The sequence below is a fragment of the Pagrus pagrus genome (assembly GCF_965226575.1).
Source record: "Pagrus pagrus genome assembly, chromosome: 5".
Taxonomy (NCBI): domain Eukaryota; kingdom Metazoa; phylum Chordata; class Actinopteri; order Spariformes; family Sparidae; genus Pagrus; species Pagrus pagrus.
The window spans coordinates 27,277,987-27,296,767 of record NC_140189.1 but is presented as its reverse complement, the minus strand read 5'-3'; the positions used below and the strand labels follow the sequence as shown (position 1 = coordinate 27,296,767).

The 18,781-nt window shown below is 41.9% G+C and overlaps 3 protein-coding genes across 10 annotated transcripts in view; 2 read left to right on the top strand and 1 right to left on the bottom strand.

Moving 5' to 3' along the window:
• The window catches only part of dnajc4 (DnaJ (Hsp40) homolog, subfamily C, member 4), a 4,567-nt gene extending 761 nt beyond the window's left edge, over positions 1–3,806 (top strand). The window contains exons 3-8 of the mRNA XM_084353544.1: positions 395–519; positions 610–700; positions 1,058–1,239; positions 1,367–1,534; positions 1,953–2,039; positions 2,142–3,806. Of these exons, the coding sequence (XP_084209670.1) occupies positions 428–519; positions 610–700; positions 1,058–1,239; positions 1,367–1,534; positions 1,953–2,039; positions 2,142–2,238 (717 nt within the window). The 5' untranslated portion in view covers positions 395–427 and the 3' untranslated portion in view covers positions 2,239–3,806. The remainder of the gene's footprint in view (positions 1–394; positions 520–609; positions 701–1,057; positions 1,240–1,366; positions 1,535–1,952; positions 2,040–2,141) is intronic.
• Positions 1–7,718, bottom strand: part of nudt22 (nudix (nucleoside diphosphate linked moiety X)-type motif 22) — a 13,523-nt gene extending 5,805 nt beyond the window's left edge. For 5 of the 6 annotated variants that reach the window (XM_084353535.1, XM_084353539.1, XM_084353537.1 and 2 more), the window contains exon 1: positions 7,654–7,718. The gene's annotated coding sequence lies outside the window, so the exon portion shown is untranslated. Of the gene's footprint in view, positions 1–864; positions 883–7,653 lie in introns of those variants that run through there. The other variant, XM_084353536.1, reaches the window with a different exon arrangement.
• Positions 5,900–18,781, top strand: vegfba (vascular endothelial growth factor Ba). 3 transcript variants are annotated; one of them, XM_084353542.1, is made up of 8 exons: positions 5,900–6,884; positions 12,082–12,133; positions 12,234–12,430; positions 12,537–12,610; positions 12,715–12,750; positions 15,485–15,568; positions 17,865–18,104; positions 18,359–18,781. In XM_084353542.1, the coding sequence occupies exons 1-8, from the start codon at positions 6,807–6,809 to the stop codon at positions 18,378–18,380; spliced, it is 783 nt and encodes a 260-aa protein (XP_084209668.1). In that variant the 5' UTR covers positions 5,900–6,806; the 3' UTR covers positions 18,381–18,781. The 3 variants fall into 3 exon arrangements, with proteins under 3 accessions (XP_084209668.1, XP_084209669.1, XP_084209667.1); XM_084353543.1 differs by lacking the exon at positions 5,900–6,884 and adding an exon at positions 7,756–7,954; XM_084353541.1 differs by lacking the exon at positions 5,900–6,884 and adding an exon at positions 9,118–9,469.

Below are 18,781 nucleotides of genomic sequence, written 5' to 3'. Positions count from 1 at the left end.
TAATGTAAAGCTATTTCTGTGTATTGGTTTTAGTTGCCAAAAGTATTTTAAAAGATAATCATAACTCATCATACTAATTAATCAAGGATTTGGCCCAACTATAATGTGACTAAACCTCCAAATCAAATAAATAATCTTATTGGCAATCTTACCTTTAACATATATAGTAAAAGGACTAGAAAATATGAGAAAGAGTAACCATTTTTTTCTGTCCTGCCAGCAGTAGTACCCCCAAAGTGCTACACTAACGTATAAAAAATGCTGTGAAGCTTGGGCTTGGAGTCAGTCTGCATATTCAGAAGTTAATATGTTTGGTTTAAATGTCTCCCTGCTTCTCCTGTAATAATCTTTCTCTATACTGTTGCTGATGTTAACATCTGTCCTCTCTGCTCAGGTCCTCTCCAGGGAACTTAAAACATTTACCATCATGCAGTTGGAGGCTCAGCTGCGTCTATGTCAGAGTTGCCTTTGGTGCTACAAGAGTGGGCTGCGCCTGCTCTCCCAAAGCTATGCACACAGGTGAAGTTAGTGTATATGTGTTGAATTGAATCAGAATGACTGAAAACAACTTAATGATTGTGTTTGTGTTCTTTTTCTTGCTCACCACAGAAAAGCTGTGAACTACTACGATCTCCTGGGAGTTAGATCTGACGCCAACTTGGAGGAAATTAAAAATGCATTTTTTAACAAATCTAAGAAGGTAGGATCTTTATTTTTTCTGCATTTAAATAAAATGTCCGGCCACACGAGGGCAGCCTTTCACAGCCTAGTTTCTGCTTTTTAACTGTTCCCACAGTGGGCTTCTGACTGTTTGTTTTCATGTTGTGGCTCCCTGTGTAAATACGGATGTGCATGTGTATTTACCTTGTGGTTCTGGCATAATTACGGGGTGACAGCGCTCACCCTTTAGAGAAAAAAAGCCCGGGTGTCAGTGCAGACCATACATACGCATGCATTTGTTAAACAGAGATGGTATATTTTTGTGTGTTAATTCAAGTATACACATTCAGATAAGCACCAGAATATCAGTCGACCTCATTACTGTCACATCATGCAGCTTCACCCTGACAGCGACCCATCCAACCCGTCGCTGCACAGCCAGTTTGTGGAGCTGAACGAGGCGTACCGGGTGCTGAGCAAGGAACCGAGCAGGAGGGAGTACGACTTCAAGATCAGACATCCATACACTGGGAGCCAGGCCTTCAGATCTACCTCCAGTCACACCAGCTACAGAGCCAGGTGAAGATGCACACACAATCTAATCTTACGTTTGCTGACCTTAGTGGTTGATTGAACTGCCCACTGTCGCACCTTTGTTTTTTAATCGTCACCGATCATGATCCTTCTTCGACTGCTTTACCATCAGCACGGATACCCACGATAACACGCGTTACTGGGAGCAGGTTCATCAGTCTCAAGCACAGGAGATGACGGCAGAGGAGTGGCAGAAGAGGAGGAGGAGGAACTTCCGCCTGGTGGGCTACTGCGTCATCACTATGGTGCTCAGCATCGGCGCCCACGTAGTCTTCTTCAGGTAAAAGAACGACTCGATTCTCACTGTGTGATCAGCTCAAGTCTTGATGTTTAACTCTGCCACCATTTTACAATTTTGTATCTGACATCCCGCTGCAGCCCATCCATCTTGTTCCATCCATTGTTTTCTCTGCTGCACATTCACATCCAGATGAATGGGATTGTTTGTGGACATTTCACTGTGCCATGTGTCTTGGCACGACCTCGTGGCTTGTGTCCTTGTTTTCACACGCTGACTCTGTGCCACTTTTGTTTTTGCTGAGTCACTTCTTTGTGATCTGAAGAGCTGTTTTAACAGCTGCACAAACTCATAAATACAACAGAGCATACAGAGCGCTTGCAGAGCGACCAGTTTTTAGGTTAAGCAAAGTTATTCTGTGAGGGGTGTCTCGACTCAAGTGTTTCTCCGACTTGTTCAGGAAACTGGAAGAAGTTCACAACAACTTCATGGACGAGAAAGATCGAGTCATCACAGAAATTTACAATGAATCCAAAGAGAGGGCCAGGTGAGTTGTTTTTCTTCGGTTTGATGCCACGTTTGGCCGGGAACTGTACATTTGTGATGCTCGAATCTGTCGTCTGAATGTGTCTACTGTGCTGTTTCCCAGAGCCAACGGTTTTAAGAAACAGACAGAAATCCTGCGGCAGAAGCATGCTGAGTTTCTGGAGAAATACAAAATCCGCAATGATGGAGAGGACAAGTAGGAGAGCCTCCAGCTGTGCTCAGTGATGATGGAGTTTGAGCTGCCAGCGGGTGGAAGAATATGGTACAAGTTTTAGGATTTTTAAAGTTTTTTTCTCCGCGTTTGTTCTCACTTGAAGACACACAGAACTGAACTGAACGGACTGAACTGTTTATCAGACTGGACCGGGCTGAGGAGGCATTTATAGTTGCTAGAATATTTGAAGTGATACGACCATCAGAAGGATCCAGCTACAGTAACACAATAACCTCACAGAGCCGTAATGAACACTGCCTCGAATAATCTCACAGGAGCTTGTTATTTATTGTCCTCAGCCTCATCACGGTGAGATGAGTTTATCAAGTCAAGAAGAAACGGACTGTAAAGCCAATATATTGCAACCTTGTGTTAAAATCATACCTCTTGTTGCACACAAGAGGACGCTCCGTAATGTTCTCTCAGGTGAACCTCAGGGTTGATTGAGGAGGGTGCAAAGTCAAAAGTTTCAGAGATAATGGTTGCCAGGTGTCGACAGATATAGATCTTAACTCCTCATTGACAGTGTTAACGTGCACAAAATATCCTGGTTTTTGCCAATATTTCAACCAAGCCTAATACATGGCTAATAAAAATAAATATTCCACTAATATTCCCGTTTATACACAATCGTGAATACTCTGATTTATGTACACAACCTCACTGTTTCATTTGTTCAACAAGCTTTTTGAAAAAGTCCAGCATTGCGAAATTTGTGCATATTCACAGACCTGTTTGTATCATAGTCAGTCATAATGTTTAAACTGGCAACACACAAGTTTTCCACTTCAACGTATCATTAAGAAGCAAATGTTGATCACACAATATAATGGATATAGAATAATGAAGCCATCAGTGTTAACATCGGTTCCCTTCTAACCTCACTATCACTACACAATTTTGTCTGCCACTGGACACGTGGTCACCCGGGAAGAGGAAGGTTAACTGGCGATCCATTCCTATTATCGACTAACAATAATACCACTTGGAAACTAGGGGGGGAAAAGTTGCCACTTTAAAAGAAACTGTGTTTATCGTTGTGACTGGAAATGCAGACTTTTCTTTGGTGAATGCGTCTCGTCCCAAGCCTCAAAAAATGTCCAAAGTATACACGTTCAGAGAATTCTCCTAAAATCCAAATAATATCAGCATGTCCTTCATGCATTAATCAGAAAATGCTAAATTTGGAAAACTATTGTGCGTGTACACATGGTCATTGTTACTGTGCAACTGCAGCATTTCCAGCCAAACGCATTATAAAAGGTTAATTTGTGAGAAATGGAAATCAGTCAGTGTTATGACTTGAAAAGGCTGAGTGAGTAATTTATTTACTGTCAAACTAAATCTATTGAAACTATGAAGACGTGGAAATGTAACGATGGTTTATAATTACAGGTGAAAGTTCCTCCAGAACCAACATTTACCATTTTGCCTCTCACCAGTTTTTAGATACTCGACTTTTTTGTGTTTTCTGTTTTAACTGCCTTACCTCTTTACCTGAAGGGTTGTCAAAGAGAAATGATTAAAGGATCAACTTTTTCTCATCAATCATTACTCACTGCTTGTTTTGTCTCTTATTCACACCTGGTTTGATTCTGGTTATGTTGTACATCAAGGACGACGGCCACCGCTTTTCAAAAATTAAGAATTCCTTGCTTATATTACCTTCAATTAAAGATTATTTCACCTAGTAAAGGTTTAACTATTTGAACAGTATCTCTCTACAATGAAACTCATTGCCACTCACTGGCTGAGGCGATCCAGATGTAGTCAGTTGCCTTTTAATGAGCAACCACACAGACAAGTCAGGGTTGTTTTTAATTAGATAATTATTTATCAACCTACTTTAGACTCAGAAGTTTATTTTCCATGATCTCAGAGGTCATATTTTGTGGATTTGCACTTGTAAACGTGTAATTTGCTGCAGATGTGATTAACCGAAAACTGACTTTGCAGATAACACATGTTTGTTTGCATATTTACATTCGCATGAATTCACATAAGAACATCCTGGGTGCACAACATTCGTTTGCTGGTGACATCATGGAAAACAGGCTCACTTGCACAAGAATGAACTGAACTTTCGCGTGAATCGTGTTTGAAGAAAAAAAGATATTGCCTTTTCCCTCGTGTCTTCTCGTCCTCAGACTTCTGCAGGAGATAACACATCCCTGCATAGCTTACAGACACCCTCACCCTCATGTGGCGTGTGAGTGGCCTGTCATAACCCAAACACACCATAATGACTGAGATTCTGGTGTTGGCATTCCTACACACACACACTGATGGAAGACAAGCTTCATGAGAGGCATCTATAGCTCTACACAGAAAAAAAAAACAGCTGTGAAGACATTTTTAATTGACTTTTACCTTTAGTTTAATGAGCTGCAGAGGGAAAGTGTGTCAAATCGTGCACTGGAATAGCACACTGTGTCGGACATGTGTGTCCTCTTAGAAAACCACAGACAGAGTGGGAAGAATTTCAAAATAAAATGCAGATGTAACAGAGTTTCCCCACCAGGACCGGAACAAGGACGTTAGAAAACCTACACAGTGACAACCCACTACCTGACATCTTATCCTATTTGGTTTTTCATATCTTAATTTCACAGTTAACATCATTTTTATATGCATTTTAGATACCGCTCAAAGTTTCCTGATGTCATGTGGTACAAATTAAAGGGCATATACAACTTTTTGAGGCATTTGATGAGAAGTGTAAGACCTGTAAAAATTTAAATAAATGATGAATTTCATTAAGCTTTTTCAGTCCGGGCAAGTCCGGGCAAGTCCGGGCATTGTTCGTGATGTCATAGCTTACTGAGAGATTTAAAGGACACCCTCATGCCGATGGAAAGTCGGGTGAAGTTTTGTAGCCCGCAAAACATTTCTGGAGCTTGGAGCTTCAGCGGCATGTGGGTGAATTTTTATTTTTTAGTGAACTTACCCTTTAGGAGATTATCAAGAAGTTGCAGACTTGTAAATAACATGTTATGAAATGTTATCACCCAACATGGAGGCTCCTCCACACTGCTATTAATACAACTTTGGGGGATTAATACTTAGTCCTTTATTATTTTATTTGCCAAAAAGAAGTGAAATTTAAATGTATTCACACAGGGCGTCATGTAGCTCATTATAATTTCTTTATCAATTTATCCATTCAGCATTTCCTTAATTAGACCTAATTGTATTGGTCTATAAAATGTAAGAAAAAAGGGGGAAATGCCAACCACATTTTCCAAGGTGACATCTTCACATCGCTTACCAATGAATATTCACATTTGAGCAGTAGGAACCAGTGAATTTCTGTCACTTATTCTTAAAAACCTGCTCTTTAAATACAAGAATAGTGGATGAATCCCACAACCAAGCGGGGGGAAAAAATCCTAATTTTAAGAAACAGTATCTTGGACATGACCTCGGTGTCCTCAGTGGCAGTTACAGCCCTGCTCCCCACTTGCAATGGGCCCCTGGAGGCCCCCTGGCCCCCCCACCCCCTTGCTTTGGGACCAATAGAGAGGCTGCACCTGTATTCAGTGCGCCTGTCCTGTTTGGAAAAAGTTGGCAGCGCAATGGTTACGCTGCGTGCGTCTCAAGGGCAAAGGAAATGAGGAAACCGATCACAACAAATGAACACTGCTACCTTTGCAGACCTCTCTGACTTGCCCGCCGGCTGCTGCTGCTGCTCTGCCGGCTCTGTTGTAGCAGTGCTGCCGTGTCAGTGGAGGATGTTATTCTGGTCATATTTATAAGAGGATAAAAAAATAAAAAAACGGGAAGATGCGCCTGGAGAGGAGACGTCATATTTTCAGGGGGAGCGACAGTGTGGAGAGACTGTGACCGAGCCGGGGAAGCGGAATATGTCGCACTGTCCCTCCGCACGTCGGACCAACGCGTCGGATCTTTACCGGATAAAACCGTCCTGTGGCTGGATGATGTGATTTTTTTTTTCTCTCTTCAGCGTCACAGAGGATTTTATGATCGCACCACGTTTCAGCGGGAATCCGGATGATCCTCCAGTCACGCCACCCGGACCCCCAGACCGGTTCAATGGGAGCAGGACCAATAGACTGACGGTGCCCTGAAATACATGAAGGGAGGCATCTCTTCTCTCAAAGTTTAAACAAGTCTCATTGAAAAAAAAAAATCAGGATTTCAAGGTTATGACACCAGCGTTAGGTGTTAAATTATGACTGGAGACTGGCACGTTTCCTGTCTTTATGTCAGGGAGTGTTATTTCAGACAGCTGCCTCTCACTAATTAAAGATAATATATCAAACTGTCATTAGACTTATCAAGAACTGACGCCTGGCAGAGTTCAGACCAATCATTTAGTTTCACATTCAACCAGATTAAGTTGTTTATTTCCCCAGCACTGAGGATGCCACCCTGGGTGTCCTTTCAAGGAGGGCAGTCTGGAGAATAAAAAGCGGGACTTCTGCGTCTTTAATCGGACGGATTGATCAGAGAAGGGAAGAAGGACCACCATCTTCTACTCGTTTTTGGATCGGTCCAAAAAATATTTTTGCGTGCCCCTTGGACTCCTGCACAATGGGGATTATGCTCCAAGTTATTCTAGGAATGTTTCAATTCCTGCTGCTCACCAGAATACCCACGTCCCATGCCAAGGTATGTATGTGTTTGACCTCGAAAGACTGCTTGTCTCAAGTGGTCACTGGCCTGTGCGGTTTAGCTCCAGCTTATACAGATTGTCACTTGATTGGCATAAAGTTATATCCTTTTTGAGTGGGTTTGGTGTGCTGGAGAACATGTGGCACTTGTGGAAGTTATCCTCTAGGTCAATGACACCTGTCACTTACGGTCCAGTGACAGGAAAATCCACTATAATGACCTTGTAGGCTGTTTTGATTTGTCTGTAGTGCTCGTTAATGACTTTATGACTGTTTATTGTCTCATCTCACTAGCAAAGCACTTTGTAGACAGTTTATACACTGCAACAAATAATGTACCAAAGCTTTGTAGATCAATTATAAACGAATCAGAAGAAAAACTTTTTTAAGCTAACTAGCTCTTAATTCGTAAACAAAGACCTCCCTCCAATGGCCGTTATATGACTACTTAGCTACTTTTAGGTAAAGGTTTGTTGGACATCTGGACCAGACGTCCACTCATTAACAACTTTAAAATTAAGAGAATAGTTCGCCATTTCGGGAAATACACTTATTTGTGTTTTTACGAGAAGAAGCAGCCACTCGGGTTAGCTTGTTAGCTAGTTTAAGACTGGGAACTGGAAAACAGCTAGCTTGGCTCATCCAAAAGTAATAAAATATGACTACAAGCACATCTAAAGCTCACTAATTAGCATTTTGTATCTGTTTATAAGCCATAGCTACATAAATTAAGCTTAAAAAATTTTTTTTTGTATGGGACTACTCACTTCCTGTATTCTCCGGTGGTTGCCTAGCAATCGGTTCGCCCAAAGAAACATTTGGTATAAAAACCCCATAAAACTGCTAATTGTCCTTTTTACATATCGTTTTGTTGAGATTCAGAACAATGAGATAAAACATGTTAATTAGTGAGATTTAGAGGAGCTGTTAAGCAGATTTGAACTTTAATTTAGCTGTTTCAACTTTTTGGGCTAGCCTAAGCTAGGCTGAGCTAACCGGCTGCTTTGCTGTAGCTTCAAATTTAAAATGGAAGACGAGAGTGGGATCAATGTTCTCACCTTACTCGAGGTAAGCAAGCAATTAAGTGCATTTTTCAAGTGTTGAACTAGTCTGTTAAGTCGGGTCAGCCGATATGGTTTAATCCCGATTATTAGTAATCAAACAGACTAATAAGTGATATTTGGAACGGATATAAATTTGCAGTAAAAATACAAATCTTAGTGTTAAAGTTGAGAATAACCAGTGATGAAATGTAACTAACTATAATTCACTCAAGCACTGTATTTCAATACAATTTTGAGTTACTTTACTTGAGTATTTCCATTTCCTGCTACTTTATACTTCTACTTCTCTTAACTGGATAACTTTAGTTACAAGTTATTTCGCAGATTCAGATTATTTAGAGTTGGTAGGCTGTTACTTGTGACTTGTAACCAATCAGATAGTGTTGTGGGTGGGACATTGCATAAGACCACATAGTGGAGTCTACAAACAGAGAAAAAAAAAAAAAAAAAAATTGATTTTATCACCAATAGGATACAAAAAACACAGATACAGATAATTCGCAACGCTGAATATCGGCCCCAATAGGATAATCGGGCTACCCTTATTTTTAAGTATTGTAAGTCCATTTGAGAGGTCCTCCTGACTAAAGAGTTAGCTGAAAAGACAAAGCGAGTGAGATGCTGGAGAAGGATTTTCTACAACCTGACACCCCAAAAGTTCTTAGAAATGACTTATAACTCGTACATAAAGCATTAGCACATACAGTACGTTATTAAAATTATCTTATTTTTGTTATGGATTGTGGATCATTTGATTAATTTAGTCTATCAGAAAATAATGAAAATAGTAGCCGACATAAAAGGCCGTTATAAACAGTGCCTCATTAGAAAGTGGTAGCCTACCACTAATTCTTTTTAGACGTTGAAGTTTTGCTTTGTGTCATTTAAAAACAGCTTTATTATAGCTATCAATCATAAGTGATGATAAAATGATTGTACTGATATGGTCCTTGATGTGGAATGGGCTCATTTTCCTCCCACACTCACTCACACAGACCTTCAGGCACACATACAGTACATGGAGAGACCTGCATGTGCTGGTTTTTTATTTATGTCTGGAGACTTCTATCAGGAACAGGCAGTACTGTGCTGCCGTGTGGGATCCAGCCCTGACTTTGTGCTGCTCGTGACTGTGTGTTTCAGCAATGCATCATCCTAGACACTACATGACACACAGCAGCGCCCACCAGAAGGCCTCCTCACCTGCTCGCAGCTGCTTTCTTTCACCTGAGACTCTCTGCTTTCATGCTGTCTGCTGCTCTGACAGCTAATTGGAAAAAAAGGGGTCATCCGTATCCTCCTGTAGTGATGAAGCACAGTGTGGGAGAGACGGCGTGTAGGACACACGCACTTGGCCCATCTGTACAGCGTGCTCTGGGAGTGGCTGGGAGTTAGACATGTTAGACATGGTAGACAGACATCAATACCAGTGCAGATGGCACTGGGATGCCACTCAGGAGTGTGTGTGTGTGTGTTCGTGTGTGTGTGCCAGCTCCTCATAGATAGCTGCCAAACGGAGGTAATCTTATCCTCGTCTCAAAGAGTGATACAGAAAAGACACACTTACTCAAGCTTACATCCTACCAGTCACAAAATGGCCTCAGTCCCAGCTTAACTCAGAATCAATGTGGGCCAAATCAGTGTGTGAGTGTGTGTGTAAGTGTGTGTGTAAGTGTGTGTGTGTGTGTGGGTAGAAGGGGGTGGAGCAGTCAAAGGGGGGTAACTGGACAAAGTCTACATTCCCTTGCAAGTGGCCTTGGTCGTCACACACATAGGTCCAATAACGGCAGTGTGTGCGTGTGTGAGAGAGAGAAACAGAGCTATAAAATTGAGGTTCTTGTTCTGTGTGTTCTGCCAGGAGTGTAAGAAGTATTCAAAGAAGTATTCAAAGTAAAATTACCAATACAACAATGCAATAACATTATTTGATTGTGAATACTGATAAATAAAGCAGCATTCTTGCTGTCATAGCTGCTCGAGGTGGAGTTAGTTTTAACTGCTTTATATACAGTCAGGTTTAGTGTAGTGGTTCCCAACCTGAGGTCTGGGCCCTTCCAAGGGGTCACAAGATAATTCTGATAGCTCTTAGATGATTAATAAGAGAGGAGAGAAGAAAGTTACACACAATTGTTTTAATTTTTGAACTATTTGCTGTTATTTGTGAGATATTGGTTCTTTTTGCCTCTTTGGGCCTCAAATGGTTTTTAATGAAACCATCTAAGAAGTTTAATCTGAAACATGACAAAAAGTCCCAATCATGCAATGCTCTTTTGTCAGGGGTCAGATACAGGCATCAAATTATATTTCTTATTTGAAGACATTGTTTTAAAAATCCAGAAATAGTTGCCATGCATGCAATTCATTGGCCGATCCCTGAGTAGCAAATCTAAGCTTGTCCAGCTTCAAGCGAGCCATTACCTCATCAACCCAGTGGCTATGCAAAGGGGGGAGGTTTGATTTCCAGTTGTGCAAAATGAGGCGTCTTTCTAACAGTGACGAAAAGGCCAGAGCTTGGGTCTGGGCTCAGGAGAGTCTCAGATCTCTGTGAGTCAAGCCAAATATTGGCAAATTGGGCTCTGGGTCTATGGCCTTATTACTTATGTATGAGAATGTTTCAAAGATTTTTTGTCCCAAAGGCATGTCTGAAATAAGTGGAAAAGGGCTGCTGCGTCTCGGCTGCATTGTCGACAGGTTGGGTTAAATTCCAGAAAAATCTGGGCGAGCCTTTTGCTAGACAGGTGAAGTAGTCAGAGAAGTATTTTACATTGAATCACATTATGTGACACACATGTAGGTTGAGTGGATCCTAGACCTGGATGACTTCCAGGTTTCACCCGAAATCGTCTCACCATAGTCATCCTCCCATTTTGATTTAAAATGGTCCAACGAGGGCGAGGCTACAAACAGTAAAATATCATAAATCTGAGATATAGAGTTACACTTACAGTTGAATTATGAAATAGTTAATTGCATCTTGGGAAAATGGCGGATCCAATCAGGCTGGCAGCTTTCACATCTTCACTGTGACTAAATGTTGTGAATGAACTCATGTCTTACCCTCTGTTGTTGGTAGTTGCTACTGTGAGGAAAGCGGAGAGTGAGCTGGTTGTCTTTGCAGCAGTGACCCCAACAGTAATACACTTGGGAATGCTCGGGGTGGGGGAGGAGTTGTCTGCATCCACTTTAATCTGCAAAGTAACTATAGCTGTAAAATAAATGTAGTGGAGTGAAAAGTACACTGTTTGCCTCTTTCTGAATGCAGGTAGCTACATGTAAGAGTAAAACTACATACAGACAACATGAAGTGACATTGAACTGAAGGCCTTAACCCTTCAGCTCATTTTATAAAATACTATTAGGTTTCCTTCTCATCAAGCTCCACCATGACTGTAATAGTTCATTGTTGAGAAATCCGGTGGCAGATACTCTCACTATGTCCCACTGCGAGGCTACTGAAAGTGTTTCAAACGCCGTAATCGGGTGATAGACTTGAGGGCAAAGGTAGCAGGCAGAAAACATTCAAAAACAGAGAACACAGACATTTTTAGTTACATGCTCAAATGGACCAATGGTCTCCCTTATACACAGGAAACGTGTCATAATACAGCCTAGACTGAGGCACGTGATGTAGTTGTCCTACTGCTGTTGGCCCACTCTTACTTTCTAACATGTATCAAAGTTCAGAGTTTTCTCCTTCCTCCTGATGCATTATTGAGCTTTTCATGTTCAGATGCCAGGTGTGAAGTGTTGTGGTATTCATTAACAGGAAATACTTTGATCGGTTGTTATGCACCAGCAGCTCTTACAATTTTGCAACAATGTCAAACAGGAGGCTGCAGGCAGTAGGTCAGGGAGTTAGATTTCTGGCAACAGCAAAAAAAATCACAATTATTGATCAATAGCAGCAGGTATTCCCAATATTACATTGTTGGACACATCTGTAAGATAGATTTGACTTCTCGCCCACTGTTTGGCTGTTTACTACATCCTTGCTTCACTTTTTCCACACACTCATGACCCTAAGTGCAATGCTGAACACTATCAAACAGGTCAGCTTGACCGAGAAACACTAAACTTATCGAAACAGTGGACTCACATGAACTTTTTCATGACTTTTTTGTCTCCCTTCAGCTTGCTCACTGGCGGCCGGCAGACTCCCCAAAATCCAGGGAAGGTCGAGAAGGTACGCTGTTTCTACAAAGAGTCGACTTCACGACTTCATGTAGATGATAGATAAGATGACGACTGTATTGATTTGTCTGCGTTTCTGCTTTCTCCACCAGTGCGGCGGTGGTTGGAGGTTTATTCGCGGAGCGGCTGTGAGCCTCGAGACACTCTGGTGGAGGTTTGGCGGGAGTTGCCGGGGGAGACGCACCATCTTTTCGTCCCGTCCTGTGTGTCGGTGAGGCGATGTGGTGGCTGCTGTGCTGACGAGGCCCTGGAGTGTGTTCCCTCACTCACGCACACACTCACCATGGAGGTATAACACTCCCCGACCTGCCTCAGTGTGGAACAGCAGATGACTAATGAAAACAGTGAGAGGATGTTCGCAGTTTAACGTGATATTTTTTCTGATCTGTGTAAAGCTGATGAGAACTTCCTTCATGAAACATGAGCTCATCGAGCTGCCCTTCGTCGAGCACAGCCAGTGTGAGTGCAGGTAATAAAACACACTGTCAACGTCATGCTCAGAGATGTATGATATACCTATTGTTTCCTGACCTCACTGCACCACCTGACTCCACCTGTTTTACCTGTGTGCAGGTTAAAAGAACAGTTTCAGCCAACACCAACCACAAGGTAACAATTCTGCATGTTAATCTCTCCTTGTCTGGTCGTGTTTAATTGTGTGTGGGTGAGTTGTTGTTGGGAAATCTCACATTCTGTCATCTTTAATGACTTTATTAAACCCCGTCTGTGCAGCCGTGTCCACTAGTGATGCTCTTATAATGCTGCTGTTGATGTTATCGATGTGGAAGAGGTAGTCTGAGGACAGTTTCAGTCAAAAACAGCTCTGATGAAGCCCACAGAGCCTTAAACGGCTTAATAGTGCTGAAAAATCAGATACTATTAATATTTTCTCTTATTTATTATCTGAGGCAAGCAGGTTTCATCAGTTTCAAACATTTTGTCATTTTGGTTGTTTGGACGATTTTGAAAAGTCCAACATCTCAGGCCCAAGTCTCACCTTTTAAATGCAGCAAAACACCAAATCAACACATGAAATGTCAGTGTTTGCTTTCCAGGTTTAACAATAGTTAAGCACAGTGAAGAATAGGTGTGCTCAACCTTGTTTGTGTCGTGCGTTAAAACAGCAAAAGCCCCAAAAGGGAGTTAATAAAATGCTTTTTTTCAGGCAACTGTCAGCAGAGTTCAAAACAGTCACTTGTTGCAACGGCATTACCATCAATACATTATTTATAATGGCTTATCCTACAGAGCAAGGCTGCCTAAAGTGGGGCAAAAGGCTCAGTTTGGTCCACCAGATGTTTCTGACACTATGTGCAGGGAGATTGGCCTGTGGCCTGCCATGTCAGTAACTGGGGACTTCCTGCTGACATTGGGCAAGAAGTGGAGCACACCCTGAACAGATCGCCAGCTCATCACAGGGCCGACACATAGAGAAAACAACCATTCATGCTCACATGCACACTGACAGGCAATTTTGAGTCATCAGATAACCTAACCTTCTTGACATGAGGCAACAGTGCTAACCACTGCATTACCCCACAACAAAAATCAAACTTTTATGCCTTCATGAGACAGTTGAAAATGGCAGGAACAAGGCAGGTGAAGGTTGAGTTAAACCAGGCACACTGTGTGAACTCAAGCAGGATATAATTGTGATTTTGTTGTTCTAGTTCTGGACAATGAAACATTGTCGTTCATGCTGTAGATACCCTGCTGTTCAGGTCTGGCTGATGGTCAGCTGGGACTAACAGCTGTACACTGTGAAGGGAACATTTCTGTTGGATCCCTGATGTTTGTTTGTGTACCTCATACTGGCAGGTCCAACCAGACAATCATATGATTGCATCTTTAATGTTTATGTCCCCCTGCTTCCTGTTAGTGTGCGGACATAAATAAAGGATTCCAATGTATGTGTGTGTACGTGTGTGTACAGCGTCTGTTAAGGGTTCATGTGTCTATATGACTGTTTGGTTTTGCTGAATCTCTACACATACTGCATGTGTGCATGTGTACGTTCTCTATGTTTTGGTATAAATGTGTGTGAAAGTTTTTCGTGTGTGTGTGAATATTTGTTTCTGTGTGTTTGTGTGTGTGTGCCCCTCAGCAAGTTAGCATCTGTGTGACTCTTTCCCAGCATCCCCTGGGACAGCCCGCATCCTGTTGTCACCATAGTGATGATTTTATCTCCGCTGCCATGTGCTGTCTCACAGAGTCATGGAGCAGAGTCACGCATCCATGATTGTAAATTAGAGCTCCAAAGACAACAGCAGCAGTTAATAATGTCAGAGCTAAGCTGGTTAACACTGTACCCATAATTTGATATAGTTTATAATACAGTTTGCCGCAGATGGGATTAGAACAGAGAGACGAGGACGTTAAAGCAGTAAAGTCAAAAAAACAAAGCTGTGTGCAGATGTACTTTGCTGTTGAGGACACCGGCGTTTATCAAAGTAAAATAGATTTTGCATAATAGAGGCTGGAAACTTAGATAAGGAGGATAGAGATCTGCCTGGTAAACTCCAGGCAGTGTGGACATCGCCCAAAATATAATTAAATAGTAATCAACAATTACTGGAGCCTTCTAGTCAGTCATCTTTCCTCCATGATCCAACTACAAGCTCAGCGGTGACCGCGCCTTTGCAGTCAAGGCACCTAAACTTTGGAACGATCTCCCTACCTCCCTTCGATCAGCCCATTAAAGACTGAGAGCCAAAAAATCTTTGAGAAGTTTCCTCATGTTACAACTGATATTTAAAAGTATATCATATGAGAAGATGTTAAAAAGTCTCTGAGTACCAGAATCCATATCGCTGATACATATGAAAAATAATGCAAAGCGGGATAAAGTTGCAAAAAAGTAATAAGGATACAGACAAATATCAGAAGTTACTTTTAAAAATGATTGTATTGATGTGAGAAATTATGTACCAGAGAATGTGGAGGATGTGATGCTCAGTTGAAAGTCACCAAACTCTGACGCTTCTGTGAGCTTCCTGTTTTGAAAAGGAGATTTATTGTGTTTTTTGAAGGTCTGGATGTTTGTGTTAGGGCTTTATAAATACAGTTATGAGATGAAATATATCGGGACTGGGTACTGTATGACATTTTCAGATAATTAAGCATAGATACAAAACGTGATATAAACTTGTGTTTCTTTATAAAGCCCTTTTATTGCTTTAAAAAAAAACGACTTCATTTTCAAATGTTAGGAACAACTGTACAGGGACTTTGCCTGAATAGAAAACAGACTGAATTATGATTTAACACATTCAACAGGGACGTGTACTGTAGGGTTCATTGAGTATATTCACTAGATTGACCTTTGTGTGTTTGATGTTCCCAGGCCGCATCCGAAGCCAACAAGAAAAGACAAGAAGAAGGAGAGGGGAAAGTCCAGACAGAAGACAGCTGGAGCCATCGGAGCTGTGTATGTTAAATATTCAGGTTTTTTTGACCCAGTTACAAACCTCACGTTTATGTCATCATCAGTGTGAATGTTTGGATTAGAACAAAAAAATGGGTTATCTAGTCTGGATTATTTCTGAAGGACAATTTGTTTTACAGCCAGAGCAGTCAAGGTCTCACTCACACACTCACAGACACACACACACAAACACAAACACCACCTCTGGGACTTAGCTCTGTGTAATATGAAAAACAAAAGACTAGTTAGGTCTATAATAACAACAACAACACTGTATATCGTCTATTCATTCGTAGTTATTGTAATCAGTTATATGACTATTATTTTTTATATAATTCACAACTCAGGCTGTTAAAAAGGTCAGCAGGAAATATACAAGGACAAAGCCAACATTTTGAAGCTATTAAACTTTTTCAACCTGGACATCATGTTTTCATGTTTTTGTGTCAAACAACAGTTTGGTCCTCAATAGTGGCTCTCTGCAATGTAATCCCTGCAGTCAATGTACGTCCACTAAAGGTGCTTGTTCTTGCCTCAGATTCTCACGTTCAACCACCTGATCTTAAACTTCTCTCCAAAATGACTGCACCTTTATACATTTCCAGAACGTATGTGCACGAGTCCCAAGTTCTACTTGTTTGACAAAATTATAGAAATAATTCCTACAGAGATAGACCCACAGATCCATTTTGTTTAACCAGAGTCAGCCATCATTTTGCTCCTGGTGAAGCCCTCTGACTCCATTTGCTTAACGTTAATTTTATCAATGTAAAACACAGTTCATTCAAGCTCGACAGAAACAAAGTAAAACCCACCAAAGCCGTCTTGGTTCATCTATGCAACGCTCCAACAATTACCAACTCTGGTCTGGTTGAAACCCCTAATTAACTGAGGTAGATGTGCAAATATTAGGGGCAGAGGGAGGGCAGCCTTCAGAGAAGACAGAGCCAGCGTATTTTCATCTCACGGTGAATTAAGGGTTTATTTCATCGCAGCCTGTTTCACGGCTGCTGACTTCAGTGCTCTTGTTCAATAGTGGACCAATTTAAATATTGTTGTCCCTACTTGTCATTTAGACACGACAATACTGAAGTTACCCTTTAACCTGTTACACAGATCAGGTGAGCTGATACAGTTAGCACCCTCTTTTTCCATCTGCTTCCCCTTCACTTTGCTGTCAGTCATTTCCGGCCTCTGGGGGCCAGAGGTGGCTCGGTCTGGGTGTGATATCCCTCAACACCCATCCATCACTCAGAACAGGCTTTATTCAGACTCTGGCAGGGGTGAAATCTGTGTAATTTGCTCCCAAATGCCACCTTCTCTGTCTATGCCAGCGGCAGGCGTGGTCATCGGGATGTGAACAAAGATTGCCCCTCTCTGCCTCATTAAGTTACTTCATTAAGACTGCCAGCCTCCCGGGAAGACTGGGGCAGAACCAGCTCCAGTTAATGGACCAACTGACGTAGAGAACTTTCTCAGACTCAGAAAGTACAGAGAGTCTGGAGGAGAAACTGACGGCCTCAAAGGCAACCGAGTGACCATAGCCATGGTAACGGACATGAGACAGACCGACGAAAAAGAGCAGAAAGTTTGCTAGCAGAAAAGGAAACAGTATCCCACATTAGTCACACATCTCCCACACACTGCATTGTGTGGGTTTGTCTCCGACCGGCACTGTGGCAAAGTTTAAACAAAGCATTTTATTTTTACCATGCTGGTGACGTGGTTTGGGATCAATAGCAACATCCTTTAGACCTTGTATTGATCCTATTATGTGACTCATGCTATGACAGTCTATCGGCTCACCACCACTGGCAGAGACTGAAATACTGACTGTCGTTAAATTTTGTACAAACATTCATGATCACCTCAGGTTGAAGACTGAGCAATATGATGACCCCCTGACCTTCTCTGTAGCACAACCATAAGGTGGACATTTGTGTTTTTTAATGAAGTGTCTTTATAATTACTGAACAGAATGTCATGAAAGTTGGTTCAGACATTCATGCCTCCCTTAAGATAAAGTAAAAACTTTATGACATTCCCTAATTAGCAAATGTTAGCATGGTAGCACACTAAACTAAGATGGTGAACATATAAGTCATGTTAGCATTCATCTCAGAGCTGCTTACCTTTCTGTAGACTCTTTTATATATGTATATATATAACTTTATTTATTGGATTTTCAATGTAACCAGCATTAACAGAATAATTGCACTTTTAATTTAAACTCTTGTTAATCAATGAATTATGAATTCTGCAGCTAACCACGCTGTTCTTAAACCCCTCTTACATCCAGGACCCATGTTGCCCCAACTCTCCCTCCCCCATCCTCTCCTCCTCCTCCTCCTCCATCACCTCCTCCTACCAGTGTGTCTCCCCCTTCGTCTCCCTCTCCGACGCCGTCTACGAGGCCTCGTTGCCGCCCTTGCAGAGGGAGGAAGTGGGCTCTGGATGAGACGTCTTGTCAGTGCCGCTGCACCATCAGCGCTGAGAGCTGCAGCCGGAAGAACCGGAGGCTCAACCCTCAACGCTGCAGGTCAGTCCACACACAGCCATTACAATAAAGATCTGTTGTTTGGAGGTTTTCTGGGAGCAGCTGTATCTGATATGGTAGGTCAGGCTCATAATGTAAGATGTTCTGGAAAAGAGCTTCTGCCAAGAAAAAGCACATGTACATGCTCACTTTATCACGGCACAAAGAATCCATCGTACGTGTGAGAATCATTCCTGTATCTGTCAAACAATAATTCACACTAAAACCCTCTCTCTCTCTATTAATTATTGTCCCAGGTGTGATGCCATGAGGACTTGATGTGTCCTCCCACTTCCTTTTCACCTCCTTGTGTCCTACATACCCTGCTGATTCATCGCCCACTCCCAGCATCAGTGCTATGGAACATATGGACTCTTGGACATCCAGTACCTCAGACTGAAGGAAATATTAATGGAAGCACGCGCAAGAACTTGATGTAGCGCTCTAGTTTAGCAACAAGTTCAGCATCACAGCCTCTACTTATGTGTGTGCAGACAAACATCTCACCACCTCCTTGGTTCTGTAGCAGAGCTTCTGTCAGGCCAGACATGTAGACTCACAAAAACACATCTCCATGAGTGGAGGGATGAAATGGCAACTTTGAGAGACCTGCGCTGCTGTGAGAAGTTCTTTTGGCCTGCAGTTGAACTCATAAATACAATAAATCAGTGGAAACAGTT